At 36.3% G+C, this 16,353-nt stretch overlaps 1 protein-coding gene across 1 annotated transcript in view; it reads right to left on the bottom strand.

Moving 5' to 3' along the window:
• The window catches only part of LOC127422211 (teneurin-4), a 427,215-nt gene that overhangs the window by 136,552 nt on the left and 274,310 nt on the right, over positions 1-16,353 (bottom strand). Inside the window, exons 11-12 of the mRNA XM_051665548.1 lie at positions 8,347-8,448; positions 7,031-7,225 (exon numbers count right to left, since the gene is read on the bottom strand). Of these exons, the coding sequence (XP_051521508.1) occupies positions 7,031-7,225; positions 8,347-8,448 (297 nt within the window). The remainder of the gene's footprint in view (positions 1-7,030; positions 7,226-8,346; positions 8,449-16,353) is intronic.

Here is a 16,353-nt window from a genome sequence, read left to right as displayed (position 1 = left end):
CCTGGAACATCCTATCTGCTAATAACCAAGAAAAACTGTGTCCAGGTGTACCAAGAAGAATTGGTGCTGTTTTGTAGGCAAAGGTGGTCACACCAAATATTTATTTATTTATGTATTTTTTTTATGACAATAATTGATAAATTAAAACTATTTATGGCACTGTTGAAGACATCCTCACTAAGCAACATTTTTCACAAGTTTCACAGAAGACTTTTGCACAGTACTGTATATATATATATATATATATATATATATATATATATATATATATATATATATATGATGTCTTCAAAAATAGTGCCATAAATAGTCTTAATTTATCAATTATCGTCATAAAATTCAAAAAGTCAAAAAGAAAAAAAAAGATAAAGCAATATTTTGAGGGAGCCATGCCATCTGTTGCAAGGCTCCTTGTTCTTCTATTCTATTCTATTTGCAAAAGGAATGGTTGGGAGTCTAAAATGTATATTTCCTATTTAAATACTGTAGCTGAAGAAATACATTTTTAGAATTCTATTTTTTGGGGGGAACTATTCCTTTAACTAATTTAAATATAATTATAATATCTGTCTATCTGTTTGAGTGCCTATTGACTTTAGATATTGTTTCCACAATCGTTTTATTGTTGTTATTCAATTGCAGAGTATCAAAACTTTGGCTAATGAATGCATTTACGCCAAACGTGGCTTCACCTCAACAACATTATGCAATCTTAGTTATTAAATAATTTTTCTGATTACTCGATTAATCAGAAGAATAATTGTTAGATTTACTCGATTACAAAAATAATCATTAGAGAAAGTTCAACTATTTAGTAGAAGTTTAAGAAGCGGCTTGTAGGAGCAACATTGCAAACACGAAATAAAATTATTTAGATGACAATTAGCTGTTTTGACATCTGTGCTTCCCCACTCTTAAAAAAGCACCAGCCGCCACTTATAGATTCAGCTCCTCAGGGTTTGGTCTTGTACCAGAGAGCACGCCACATGCCCAGCAGCATCTGAGGAGGTGGCTGGTGCTTTTTCAAGAGTGGGGAAGCACATATGTCAGTTGAAATGGCGAATTGTCATCCGTGAGGAAAACAGTATTTATAAACTGTCCAATTAAATGGCCACATTCATGGCCATGCAGTAAACTGGCAGGTGAGAGGGGTGTTGTGTTGCTCCCTCCGACTCCTACTGCTGCAGGTAATGAGATTTCCTCCCAGCACCGAAGAGGGAAAGCACTGCCGCGGTCAGAGCATGTTCTGGTAAATTGAAAAGCAACGTTGGAAGTAGTCCCCCACTTACGGCGAACCCAAATTCAAGCGTGACAGAATGCAAACAGGGACACACCGAATGGCCCATGGGCAAAAGGCTCAGCTTCCTGTACCCACATGTTACTCTTTTCCCCCCCATCTAATCCTATTCAAGAATGTAACAGGTAGTAGTGGCTCAGCGGTTAAGGCTCTGGGTTACTGATCAGAAGGTCGGGGGTTCAAGCCCCAGCACCGCCAAGATACCACTGTTGGGCCCTTGAGCAAAAGCCCTTGACCCTATCTGCTCCAGGGGCGCTGTATCATGGCTGACCCTGCACTCTGACCCCAGCCTAGCTGGGATATGTGAAAAAGAAGAATTTCACTGTATATGTGCAAATGTATAATGTGTGATAAATAAAGAAAATTATTAATAACATAGCTTATGACCATGGATACTCTTATGACGAAAAAAAAAACATTTTAAAGACATTTATTCGCAAAAGCAAGGTAAAAGCTGCTCATAGTCAACATAAAATGTCATCAGCAACCCATTTTACTTCTGTAATGTGACATTTCCGAGAGAAAGAAAATATTAAAAAATAATCAAGAACATTTTTTTTTTTATGGATTTTATCCATTGGGAATAGATTGGATCATGAGAAGTGGGCATTCCATGGCAAAATGAAGCCAGACCTGAATGGAAGTTTGCAATGGATTGTTGAGCACTACTTTCCTCCTGAAACACTTTTGAGGATGCTTTTTGACTGTTTTTGAATAATGTTCTTATTAAGTATTTTAAGGGGGCAAGCCCCAAAGGGGCATAGGCAACTATTTTATCTGTTCCATTTCTTCTTATTATTATTCTTCCTCTGGCCGGAAGTCTATGGAGTTTTCGGAGGAAATTTATTAAATTTGGCACACTTATAGTGGTGGGTTTGAATAGCACCCACACAAATTTGGGGTCTCTAGGCCAAACTCTATAGTGCCACCAACAGTTCAAAAGTTCACTTTTCTTTTGTGTATACCTTTTGTACCATTTGGTCTAGAAACAAAATTATTGGACCCACTTTATATTAGGTGGCCTTAACTACTATGTACTTAACCATTTGGTACAATGTACGTATTATGTACATACATGTTGTTGCATTTAATTACATATGTAGTTACACTGTCAACTTTACCCCTTGCCCTAACCCAACCCTTACCCCAAAATCAAACTCTAACCCCTAATCCTAACCCTACCCCTACCCTTAATCCTAAACCTACCCGTACCTCCACCTCAGTAGCAGCAAATGTGGGAATTTTGCAGAACAACATGTAGTTACACAGTTAATACATAGTCTTGTATGTATTTAATGTTAGTACATAGTAGTTAAGGCCACCTAATATAAAGTGTGATGTGACCAAATTATTTTTTTCCTCTTTTTCTACTCTCCTCATCGAGATGGTAATGGAGTTTTACATTTAAACATGGGATAACCTCCTTGTGGTCACTATAAAGTGGTTCGCTCTAGGTGGAGTTTTTCCTGTTTCATGTCATGTGGTATCCTTGTCATGTGTTCCTGGTCATGTGATGTACTGTTTTCCCTCCATGTTCATGTGTCTTGTTTTCATTGTTTCATTGTTTGATTATCTTGTTTAGAGTTCTTAGTGTTTATTGGTTATCCTTGTCATGTGTTTTCCCATGTCCAAGTATTTAAGCCCTCATGTTTTCCATTGTCGTTTGTCAGGTATTGTGTTTGGTAACGTTGTCATGTTATGTCAAGCCAAGTTTGTCAAGCCAAGTCTAGTCAAGTTCATGTTTTATGTTTCATTCACATTTATAGTTTTTTTATCTCACTTTTGTTAAATAAATTGCACTTGGGTTCTTCATTTCATCGTCTTTGTCTGCATTGTAGCATCTGGATCAATCAGACACACAATTATTCATTATTTAATGAATAATCCAACAGATGTCTCAAGACCGTAACAAGCAAAGGTCCAAGTAGGCCCAAGCAGAATCCGAGATGTCTGCTCTCCCACTAATCATTATCAGCTCTTACTCCCCCTTTGCTGACACTGGTCCAGCAACTAGTGGTCCTCAGAGACATTCCAGGTGGGGTAAGGTAGCCACATGCAAAAGCAAAGGAATGTGGGGAAAGTTACTCACTCCATTCCCCCATAGGAAAGACACATAAAGCCCATAAAACAGACTTTTCTTCATTAATTTATAGACAAACTGTTCTATAAATGAACATGCATATCCTCAGGACATTGTGTGTATGATTATTACTGTCTCATATAATGTCTTTTGTACTGTATACCATTTTGTGCATGCTTTATGACAGAACCACTAGATAATGTAAAATTATTGGTATCATGCTTCCTATCAAATTAATCCTTGTGTGATGCCCTAAACATTGGAGTATAGCACCCCCCTTATAGCATGCATTGCATGCATGTTATATTAATCAGAGCATAAAGGGGCACAAACTGCTAGCTTACTCCAATCATGCACATGAGTCAGCTTCCAAACAAAGGAACTTTTCCCACTGGAAAATTTCACCTTTCTCATTGGTCAAGCCAAACTCGAGAGGAGTGACCTCCCTCAGGAGTTAAAGGGCACTGTCGGAGTGACCTCCCTCTCACTCTCTCTTTCCTCTTCTCTTTCTCTCTTCTGCTCATGGTTGCTGCTCGTGTGGGACCGGAAACACCCAGTCCGACCGCAAGGTCGCGGGCCGGCAGGCCTTAACACATCAAGTCATGTGTAAATTCCTCGACCATAACGGAGTCAAACTAACACCGCAAGTTCATCGTCACTTCTTCAACACGGAAGAAATTGATTGCAACTTCAACACTTCAAGACTTTCTCCTGAGACTGCATCCAGGCTCTCTCTCAACAGCCAAGGCATTGCAAGTATCATACAATTAACTAACTAAACAGAGGTTTAGTATAAGCTGTGAACCCCTTTGTTAACAAAGGTTGCTTTGAAGTAAGAAACTGTTGGTTCTTTCAGATGGCTAAATGACTCTTGTCATAGCTTCTTTCCCCTGTTCTGTTCCGGTTTCATTCACTTTCACTTTTCCATTTCCCATGTATGCGTGATTTGTGTGTATGTGTTTGTTTAGATTAATTATGTGTTCGTGATTTAGTTAAATAAAGCTTTTGTGTACATTCTTGCGAGTTGATTCTGGTCTGCTTGTAAATCAACGTCAATTTGGTGATTTGATCACAGCTACATGCTAGGGAGGAGTTATTTTTCTGTGGCCACGAGAGCGGATACAACGAGACGTTCTATTACGATTTTAATGGTGGAGAATTTTATTCAGACAAATAATCTAGTTATTTGTCATTTATCTAATTTATAATGATTGTCGAATGTGACTAATTCCATTATAAATTTCCTTACATAATAATGTAGAATAAGGACAGTTTAATTTAATTCCTAGCTCACACATACTGTTTCCCTACATATAATGGTGGAGGTACGCGGGCACTTTAACCCATCCCGTGTACATTTATACTACCAAATTCGCTACAGCATTGTCATTGCCAGCGCCAGCACATCGTTACACCTGCATTTGGAGCTGCATGGTGTCCAGTTCGTAGGAACACATCCTCATCTTGTGCTGCCTGCTGTCAGTGTGGTTTGTTGCCTGCACAAAAGCACATTGCTTGTACAGCTGGTGTTGGAAGAAAAATGGCAAATATATATATATATATATATATATATATATATATATATATATATATATATATATATATATATATATATATATAAAAGCATAAAAGTTACAAAATATATTATGCCATTTTGCTTTTCAAGTAAATGTTACTTTTTTAAAGAATGTTCAGATACAGTATATTTACTGGAAATCAGGATAGAAATACTCAGTGAGAATTTCTTATTTATTTATTTTTTGCAGTGAAGGCCAAGTTGACCCTGAATGGTATAATGCTTCTTTTTTAAATTGTTATTTGCTATTATTGCAGAAACTTCTAATAGTGACGTTAACCAACATTTAATTAATGCATTAACTTTTAGCAAGATTTTTATAAAGGCTGTATGGCCTTAAACAGTAGCCTAAAAGGAATAATGTACAATGATCAATTGTGCATAATTAGACCACAAATTTTGGATAAAATAAATAGGGTCCATTTTGATTTCCTTGAATTAAATAAACACAGAGAACCTGGACATGGCTTGATAACCAGAAGTCAAAAGCTGTGTGGGAAAAAATAAAAAAGGAACCTTTATTAGAAAATGATGGTATAATACAGGAATGTGCCCTCACAGATGGCAAACATGAGGCCAGCTGAGGCACGATGGGAAAAGGGATGGGGTCACTACATTGCCGACTCCCTTTACAGTCAACACAAATGGGTGGAGAGCCTGTTCCTATAGATGAGCAGGAGTTCAGGCCTCTTAGCAGATGGTTTGGGCACAAGGCACAGAGATCATAGGCTAAATGACAAGAGCCTCTCTCCTGGCAATTAATCATCACAGCCTGAAGGTCGCAGCGAAGAAAGGTAGAACCGTTAAAAGGGCCAGCGTCGGCATTCTCTTCCCCAAACGGCGACGGTAAGACCCAAAATAGAATTGGCGGGGGTCAAAGGAGTCAGAACATACCATTTGTCAAAATTGGCCATCCCATTTTTCATCATCAAATTTGAGGCTTCAAAATAGCCAAAAACAATGGCTACTTTATTCTTATCTCTTAACGCCTCAGAACATCGGCCCTCTTCATTTGCCTGCTGTAGTCTCAAATTACAGATTACTTGGTGCAAATTCAATTTATTGGATCTCAACACAAAGGAATTGTTCGGGCTCTTAATGGATTGCTCAGAAGTATCCATAATGTATGCAGAGGAGCGCTGAGACTTCCAAAGCGTAACAAGAGTCTGATACTTATGGGTTTGCTCCAAACTCGAAGGTCATGGACGGCATTCTTAAATATTTAGAAGGGTGCATATGCATACTAAAAAAGGCCAGGATGATACAAAAGATGAGGTGCTTTATTCGTTTCTGTGTAATATGGATGGTAAAAATTGAATATTTTTATGTAAAACAGAGGCAACATCATCACTTAAGAAAACGGTTCACGTCTTACAAAAAAGGACTGTGGCGGTACCACGGTACAGTGATTTTATTAAATGGCATATTTTAGTTTTTCGATACACAGTGGCACCAAAAAGAATTTGGACATGTAGGTCAATTAAAAATACATTTAATTGCTTTATATAACAAAATGTCAAACCAATCTGCAAACAAATGATGCTAGACCTTTACTCAGAACTAACTTCCTATGACATTATAATCAACTTTCAAACATGATTTTTAGTGCATGTATGAAGTCAGTTCCCTTCAAGTTTACACTAAAGTTTGACAACCACAAAGTATCACAATACTTTTTGTTGTAAATTGTAAAAATTTCTATTGTTTTATCATTAACAGTAAAACCCATCAAAACTTCTTTATTTGGGAAATGTTTAGCTTGAAACGTGTGCTTGTGCTACAGTTTGTACTTGCTTAATTTCATATGTTGCTATCTAAAGTAGTAATCTAATATAAATCTAATGCAAAGACACTTCTAAGTCACTTTTAAGTACACTTTTTTTGTGGCCACTGTAAACAATACAGAATAATTACAATATTCATGTACCACAATGCTTAATACGTACTTAATATGAAAATAGTTCAAGAAATACAGCTCCAAAATACTTTGCTGGTGATTGCTAATTAGGCTATGGCTTCAAGATGTGAATGTAGAAAGTAGGAGAGATTTATGTAAGAGGTTGATGTATTATAGTACCTTCTTCACAGTTCTCGCCTTTGTAACCAGGATTACAGATGCAAGTTCCCACAATGCATGTTCCATGTCCACTACAGGTGATATCGATGCACTGGTTGGTGGGAACATCACATTCAGACCCTTTCCAGCCACTGTGACACATACAGCGACCTTTGAGGTACTGACCATTCCCACTGCACAGTACAGGACAAGATGCTGGAGAAAACACACACAAAGAATTTAAAGAGTGCAGCCAATCGTAGCTTGTGCTAGTGTGCTGGACTCATGAAGAAAGATGGCAGATCATGTCTGGGTGAAAATCAATATCAGCACTGCAGTAAAAGTTGCATATTGATATTAAATGGTAAAAGAGTGTGAGATCATATTGATCCACAAGTTCTGTGTTTGAACATAGGATTTGTGAATAGCGAATGATCAGGGGATAGAGAAAACATGCAAAAGACAAGGGGAGAGAAAAAGACCAACAGAAAACATATAAAATAAATCGATTTAAAATTAAAAGAGAATTCTTAGAAAAGTACCTTACCAAAGTAACTACAGTTATTCTCCTTGAAACAAAATCTTTTAGTCATTTTTTGGTGGGTAACGCCAAGTTAACACTGTTTCTTAATTACTGCAGTTATTATGGTATTTTGGCAGAAACTACAGTAACCATGGTAATTTTTTTAGGCCAAGTCTTAAAAAAAATAAAATTGTATATACAGTATATATATATATATATATATATATATATATATACACACACACACACACACACACACACCCTATTGCATTAGGAAAATTTATTCGGATGTTTTACTTCTTTTTTTGTAGTTCCCATAATACTCATTGCTGATTCTCATTACTTTAATACAATATTCTTTTTACTGTATAACTTAAACATAATGTAATACAATTATTCTTTTTTTTATTTAAATCAAATTAATCTTAAATTAAAGCAATATAATTGAAACAAATACAGTTTAATTAATATATCTATGTTTTTTTTTTGTCTTTTTTTTTTTTTACATTAAAGTAATGAGAAAGAAACAAAATTGCCACTCAGAGATGAAATATCAAGATTAAAATCTTTATAGCACTAAAACTAGGATTTTCTTCATATAGAGTGTAGTCTTATTTTTTGCTTTTGATTTTGAAATGAGATTTGTCCTTGACAGGTTTCGTGAGATTCAGAGGTTTTCAAGTAAAGAAAAATGGACAGAAAAGATTGCAGGTATAAAGGAAAGAAAATTAGAGAAAAAAAAGAAACAAAAACAGAAGACAGAAACACAAGATAAGATGAGGGTAACGGGGGGACAGATGAACAGAAAGCTCACCTCTGCTGCAGTCGGGTCCTCTGAAGCCGGGAAAACAGTGACAGTTTCCCACCACACAGTCGCCATTTCCATAACAGTTGCTCGGGCAATCATCAATCGAGTCTACAAAAGAACATCAGCAAACAATGTTTGTCAGGAGGATTCACATCCATCAACACATCAACTGTTGGATACCTTTACTCCTTCCTACATTTTTCTTCTCTTTCCTTAAAAAACAAACAAAAGGTTAATTATGTTGAAAGTAGCTTCAAAAATGGCATCAAAAGTTTCATGGCACAACCGTGAGCACAATAGCATATGATTGCCTCTATTTACACATCAACAATGGAGGCAGCATCAAACTGAATCCAACAGCCCAACCTGTGGTTTTCAGCCCAAAAGTGCTTTTATATATTTCACATATGAAGAGTGTAGCCAATAATAGATCATTTACATGAAGTTCTTAATGGTGAATTGTGTCATTTTTTTTATGTTAATATTCTGTCTCCTATCCTAGCTTAATATGCAGAGACAACTATAAATTACCTAATCACAGGTTAATTTAACCAATGGCATGAGTTTGCGGTAGGACTATCTGTTTTTTTGACCAGTGGCAGACGGGGAACCTGTTTGAACTGTGATTATTTTTGCAATTTCTTTCGGTGGGGCTAGTGTTGCAAAAACTACATGCTTCAGCTGTAAGCTTGACAAATATAATAAAGAGACTTCAGGGGAGGAAAAAAATATTAAACAAATTATAATATGACCTTTTCAAGCCAATAATAAGTGATCCTTTTTAACTGAATCTTTCCATAAATAAATATGAGCGGATTTGAACTGATACTTTTTCATTAAAAAAGAGTAAATAAGGGGAAGTGTGAAATTTGTGTTAGCTAGCGGGTCTAAGGTGAAGTAGAACTCAAGTGGAGCCACTTGACTAATTTACTACAGCTTAATGAGCAGCTCTGCGCAATTAGAGTAGCTGTTTTTATGATTTGTCACTAACGCTGACCAACACAAAGCCAACACTGGGGGTATCTACATGACACGTCAGTGACACAGCTAATGAAAATTCCAGCAATGACTGTCCACCGGTGAAGCATGCTAATTTTAAATGCAAGGAATGTCAAAGTGTCACATGAAAGATTTCAGATTTCAAGCAGGAATCCAGATGAAAGGGTTTATTATAGATTGCTGGAATGTTAGACAGACTCCGGGAGTGAAGAAATGGTGCTTGATCCTCAGTAAACACTAGGCCTGGGCGATATAGCTTATTCATTTATATAGCTTAAAGCTCTCTTCTTATTTGTACAGCTTAAAAAGGTGATTTTTTTTTTTTTTTTTTCTCAGTAAGAGAAACCATAATTTCAATCAAACAGCCTTTGTAGCCAAGTAGATTCAAAATGTTTAAGTAGAACTACAACAGTAAAAATTTAGTTACAAATTATCAAGGTGTGTTTTCAACAGTTTTTGACTAAATAAACACAAGAAAGAATGACATTTAATAATTTTCATTTATACACACCAATATATTGTAACAATACATACAGTAGTAATAATAAACAGCAATATTTACTAAAAGATTTACTTATATGAAAAATGCCATGCAGAGACTTCCATGAACATTTTTGAGTGATAACACAAACAAATAATTACATTTATAATGATTTTTAATGATTAAATAATTTTTAATATAATGTTTTTGTATCGATGCACTGAAAAGAACCAGCCTGATGTCATGATTTTATGAAATTCCGTCATGAAATTACGTGGGTGTGGCAAATTTTTGCAAAATGATATTACATGTTCCATACACATCAGTTGAGCTACTGCGCCATCTGATCACATTTGAACAAGCTTTTAAATGTAGTTGATTATGTAATGCAAATGTTAAAATTAGAGCTGTCAGAATGTATGCATTCTTCTTCTTTCTGTTGCTCCCGTTAGAGGTCACCACAGCGGATCATCTTTGATCTGCATATTTGACTTGGCACAGGTTTTACGCCAGTTGCCCTTCCTGACGCAACCCCCATTGGCTGGGGGACTCAAAATGTATGCATTAATGCATGCAATTAATTTGAAATGTTTAATGCATTACTTAGTCTTAAAAACGATTAATACATTTACCAATTTTCACATTAGATTCTGACATTTTATTCAGCTCCATGTGAGTCCTAGTTTTCAACACTAGTTGAAATAGGGCAGAATCTTTGCCATGTGCCTGGGGTCATTGCACTGGCACACACACCACAAAAACACACAACAGTGATTCCATGTCAGTGATCAAGTGATGGAGAAAGGACCTCTTAACCATATTTTTTTTGTACAAAACAAACCCAGTGCCAGTGTTCAGAGCAAAATACGAAGTTCTCTGTAGCGCTTTTCATGTGGAGTTCAAAACGGCACAAATCATGTTTCAGAGATGTAATGCCCATTTCAATTAATACTCAACCTATGGGATCTAGTTCATCTTCCATTTAGTTAACCTGACTTGATTCAGTAAATCTAAGTGGTTGTAAATCTAAGTGGGTCTGTCAAATACAATCAATAAATCAGCCACAATGTAGAAAAAAACAGACAGAAATTATAGGGTGAGACTCTAAAACATCCTCAGTGCAAAACAGAAACACCCACTCACACACAAACACACTTACACACACAAAAATGAACTAATGAGACTATAACATGGAGTTTTCTTTTCTTTTTTTTTTTTTTTACATTTGTCAAAAAAAAAATTAAAAACAATAAATCACTCACAATGCTAAACACACACACACACACATTCAGAAATTAAGGGGTGAGACAATAACACACTCGCAATGCAGAACACACACATATGTTGGTGTGGCTATCCTTATGAGGATACTCTCCATAGACATAATGATTTTTATACTGTACGAACTATAGATTCTATCCCCTAACCCTAACACTACCCCTAAACCTAACCCTCACAAAACACTTTCTGTATTTTTAGCATAATACCCTTGTAATTACCAGTTTGTAACCTAAAAAAAAAAAGTCTGTTTTATATTCTTCTGTTTTATACTCTAAATTTCAGAATTTTGCAGTTAATTTCTGTTTCTTGTTGCTCATTATCTTGACATTATTATGCATTTACTTTGAATTATTACATTTTTAAGTAAATAATTGGTAGAAAAATGCTTATTATTTGTCTTCTCTTTGTAACACCATGGTCAGGTCTGATTGCAAGCATAATGACATTAACTGCAAAAACTGGCACTTCACATCAATTTTAAAATGCTAAACTTTAACAAATAATAGTCTGATAATGTCTAAATACTGTATATATCCAAATGCATATCTTGTGATAAAATATAGAATTAGGTTACTACAAGCCATCAGACTACACATTAGGTGGCTACAGCCATCTACTGACTGTTACTGGCATGACAAATAAGATCAAAGTAGCCTAAAATCACAACCCAAACAGTGAGTAAGCGTCTATGAAAAGTAAGTGGCTATGAATTTATAATCTGCCCTTTTACTTGTGATTTGCAAAGTCATTGTTTTAGCACCTCTAGTGCTAATTTCACCAAGAAACGGTCACAATACATGCAACAAGCCACGTGAAAATCATTTTGCAAAAAGTTAGGTATAGCAACTATGAGACAAGTTTGCAAAGGACAGTTTGAACTGATACATGTAAATTAACTTACCAACTCTAACACTGATTTATCTAAGTCAACGCTTTCTTTCTCGTAAATTGTGAGACAAGGAAGGATCGTAAAACTAGTATAATGACACCTTTTAGGAAACTTGATGGTCAATAAAAGTCAGTGTTTCCCCTATATGTATTCAGCAGCGGCACAACGCTGTTAAATACATGTGCACAAAATACAATAAATACATGTGATATTTATTGTTGTAATAGTTTTTGTGGAGTTTGATATAACTTTAAACTATAGAAGTTGTGAAATTATTGATTCATGTTCTATCATTTCTGTTAATAAATGGAGAACAAAAAGGAATAATTAGGACAAATGAAACATACTGCCAATAAATGGACAGTTATTTTTTTGGTCAGATTTTGGTTATTTTAGTAACTTTATAAATTTGTATTATAGAAAATGTCAGTATTCTGAATGAATGTTAGCTGGCTAGCTTAAATGATGTAAAAAAACACAGTTTAAAGAACAAAACACCATCTATGCCACAGAGTTATGACACATTTTATAGTGTCACTGGGGGCTCAGCCCCCAAAGATTGAAATTCTAGAATCACCCCTGGTTTATATTATCTATTTGTATTTATGTTTAATAAAAATAGTGAAAGTAATTTTCTGCATTGTGGCATTTATATCTGAGCTTCCGGAGCTCTTCAAGTGTCAAAATCTCCCAGCAAATAAACACACACGTGACAAAGCAAACATGAATAACCCATCTATAATGATTCAAAAGTTGTTTTAAGCTATTTCTTCAAAGACACGTGTAAATATGGTTCTGACATTGTGGGCTTGTGGACATGCGAACAACAGCACAGCTGCTGAACAAAATTCCTAGGGTAAACACTGAAAGTGCATTAAAAATCATTTTATATCAGCAGCAAAATCATTGCAAATATATATTCACTACTCGATATACCACCCCAACAGTCTATTTATACTTTAACAGCGCTCCAGAGGCATTTATATATCAATTATTGAACTGTATGACATGACAAACGTTTTACTCGTGCAAAATCCTCCAACAATTCTGTGCAGTTGGAATTGAGAAAAACAGATGCACTCTGAATTAAACATGAAATGGCGCTGAAAAATATTCTCTCCTGGAGGTACCCTGCGAGCCACTGGTGAGCCTGGGGCAGAGCTCTCTCAACAAAGATGCTTTTGTGTTGGACAAAGGGGTTGGAAATGTGAGCCGAGACACAGCCTACCCCTTCCTCAAGAGAGTCAATCATCGCAGAGGATGCCACATACGGAAAGCTGAATGGAGGGAGAAGGGAGAGAAAGAGGGAGGGAGGCAACTAAACTGGGCTGCAGAGAGTTTTAAAAAAAAAAAAAAATTAAAGGCACAGCTCGCTTTATGCGTGAGGAAAAGACTGACAGATTGGCTATCCCCCGGTATGCCAGAGCCTATCAAGACTTCAGTAGGGTGTTTGATGGTTTCCAGCCTCGTTTCTAACTAGAGGGCACACAGGTCTCTCACAAGCTGGTGTCACACCAAATCCTATCGCCTGTCAAAATCCAACCCCTCTTGGACCCCAAAGCTATTCTACTGGTTGATAGAACTTCTTTTGGGTACTCCATATCATTTGTTATAGGGATAGTTCACCCAAATATGACAATTTTGTCACCATTTACTCTCATGTTGTTTCAAAACCATATGATTTCATTTCTTCCTTTTTTGGGTGAGCTAGCCCTTTAAGATTGCCATTTGAATTTTCTTTGAACACTATTATACAAGGATGATGGCTTTTTAACTTTGTATCTGTCATAAAAAGTGCTTACAAAATCTCTCAACAGGTTGGTATAGCACCATCTCTTTCTCGTTGTGTCTCTGTCACTCTCGTGTAAAGCATTTTTTACACTGTGACTGGTTTGAGTTTAGTATGTAGTCCAGGGGCCTCATTAAACATGGTGTAGATTTCATACTAAAATTATGCATATGCAAAATCTTACTTTTTAAAATCTTTTGATTTATAAAATCATACGTACGCAGTACCTGAACAAAGTTCACTTTATAAGCCCCAGTTAGTGGAAAAGCACATGCTTTATTTCCCACCCCGTTTCCTCCCTGAAGTAAACCTATATGAAGCATACAATGCCTGTTTTTACTATGCATAACCTGCTGAATTTCTGACAAGCTGTGTTCCACATCAGACATTTTTTTATCATTTCAACTGTGGTCACTATTCCCTCTAGCACTGCAGAGACGAGTTCTGGTCCCACAGGAACCAATAATTAATTCCCATCACACAAACAATGGTGAGTGTGATTCAGAGGTTGCATTTTTGCTCTAAAGTTGCATTTTCACACTGCTAATGATTAAGTTTAGGGTTGGAGTTTGGGGATAAATAAAATAAGCATTCCTGTTGACTGTATATCATTATTAACAACTTAAAACAATTCGCTTTACAACTCACTTTTGGCACCACTCTGAGGACATTTCACACAGAAACTGTAGCTCATACGCGTCCATACCATATGTTCAACAACACTTCCAGCTTTGGCCAATACTGGCTGTGATGCAAATTTTAGTAAGCACAGACCGATTTCAGTAGCATAACTTTTGACCTACTCTCACCGAATTCATAGTTTGATCAGTTTGAACACCAAGGTTTAATAGTTTGTGTTATTGGTTTGTTCAAATCCCTAATCCTAAGTATGAGCAATAGTATAAGTAATGCTTGCCTAAGCAAACACAAATAAGAATTGTTTCCAACCAGGTTTCCCAAACAGTCCACCCACAATCAGGTAGTCCGGTCCAAAATTTATGCCATTGGTTGAGTCAGATGTCACTTAAACAAAAAGAACAAAGTTTTGAAAGCACCATATAGCTACAGAGTTTACACTGTTAAGGGGAGGCAACCAACAAATGGCTTACTAAAGTTGTCTCTGCACATTAAAGGATAAGATAAAGTACATTAACATTTAAAAAAAAGGACACCTTTTACTGATCAGAAAGTTATTAATTACTCCATATGTTACTGTATATCACAAGACTGTAGTCCTCGGTTTAAGTCTGTGACATATCTTATATTAGAATTGTTGTTGAAGGCCTGTCTGCTCTTCTGAAAGCTGAGGGACCAGAGCAATAAACATGGCGAGGACAAACGAGACTGTCACACACAGGATGGACACCTTAGATTTGTAATGAGGAGTCGTGAGAATTATGGAGAGAGAGCAGTATAAATAATTAGAGAAAGAAACAAGAACAGAAAGAGTGAAAAAAGCAAGAACAATAGAGAAATTCAACACTTAAGGTCCCCTGATGAACCACAGAATACAAGTACACAGAGGAAGTTTGTATTGCTCAGAGGCTGCTCTTTCATAGCTCAGGCTACTGAATGGAGTTGCCAGTTGTGTTTCAATTAAGAATCAACTTTGAGATGTTTCTCAGAGAATTCCTTTAAGGTGAGGCGTGTAATCTTTTGTAAAAAAAAAAAAAAAATAATAATAATTTATTACGAGTAGCCATTCGTAGGTTCATTCATGAATACTGGCTTAACAAAGCTGAGTCTGGGGCAGGACTATCTGTTCGTCCGACCACTGGAAGTCATGTGGAGTGTTCGGGAAAAACTGTTGCAATCATTATTTGTGAAAATCATTATTTGTGATGACAGTGGTGCAGAAATTAAACACTTCAGCATTAAATAAAAAATAAATGTGACAATTGTTGGCATACAATAAGAGTACTGAGCTATAAAATTAATGTGGGTAGCATAGCTCAGATAATTTAGCTTTAGGTGAATTGCATAAATTTGATGAGAAATGTCTTTTTTGATTGCAGAATTTGGTATAATGGCAAATCTGAGCACAGTTTAGGACATTTTGAGATGTCTTCTGAATTTCTAGAGGAGGCATATGTGAGATTACTGGGGCCTCTCAGGAGAAAGATCTGAGAAGCAGCAGACTTAAGCAAAAGTCACCATTTTATCTTCAATTAATATCACTGCTGTACGGGAGAAACAACTGAGATATTAAATAGATCTCATGTGATTTTCCTTTCTTTCAGGGCAGTTAGTGTTAGTGGAATATGTTAGAGGAGTGTTAGAGTTGGAATATTACTTCAAATCTACAACCTAAATATTACTTTGAACTTGACATTAGTGTAACATTCAGTTCTGTACTGAAAACTGGGTGGATCATGCTGAAGGTCGCCATGCAGTTGACCCACTTTATTTCAATCTTTCTCACCCTCTGTCTACCTCTTTTTCCTTTTATTTCACCTCCACTTTTTGCCTCCCTATGAGCCCCACAGCTCAGAACCAAATCAACTCAGGCATGACTTCTGTTCCAGACCCCTCTGCTCTGAAGCCCAACATTCTCTCTGGACCCGCAAGTGGGCA

This window comes from Myxocyprinus asiaticus, chromosome 31, assembly GCF_019703515.2.
Source record: "Myxocyprinus asiaticus isolate MX2 ecotype Aquarium Trade chromosome 31, UBuf_Myxa_2, whole genome shotgun sequence".
Lineage (NCBI taxonomy): Eukaryota > Metazoa > Chordata > Actinopteri > Cypriniformes > Catostomidae > Myxocyprinus > Myxocyprinus asiaticus.
The sequence above is the reverse complement of the archived record's forward strand: the minus strand, read 5'-3'. Positions and strand labels throughout refer to the sequence as shown.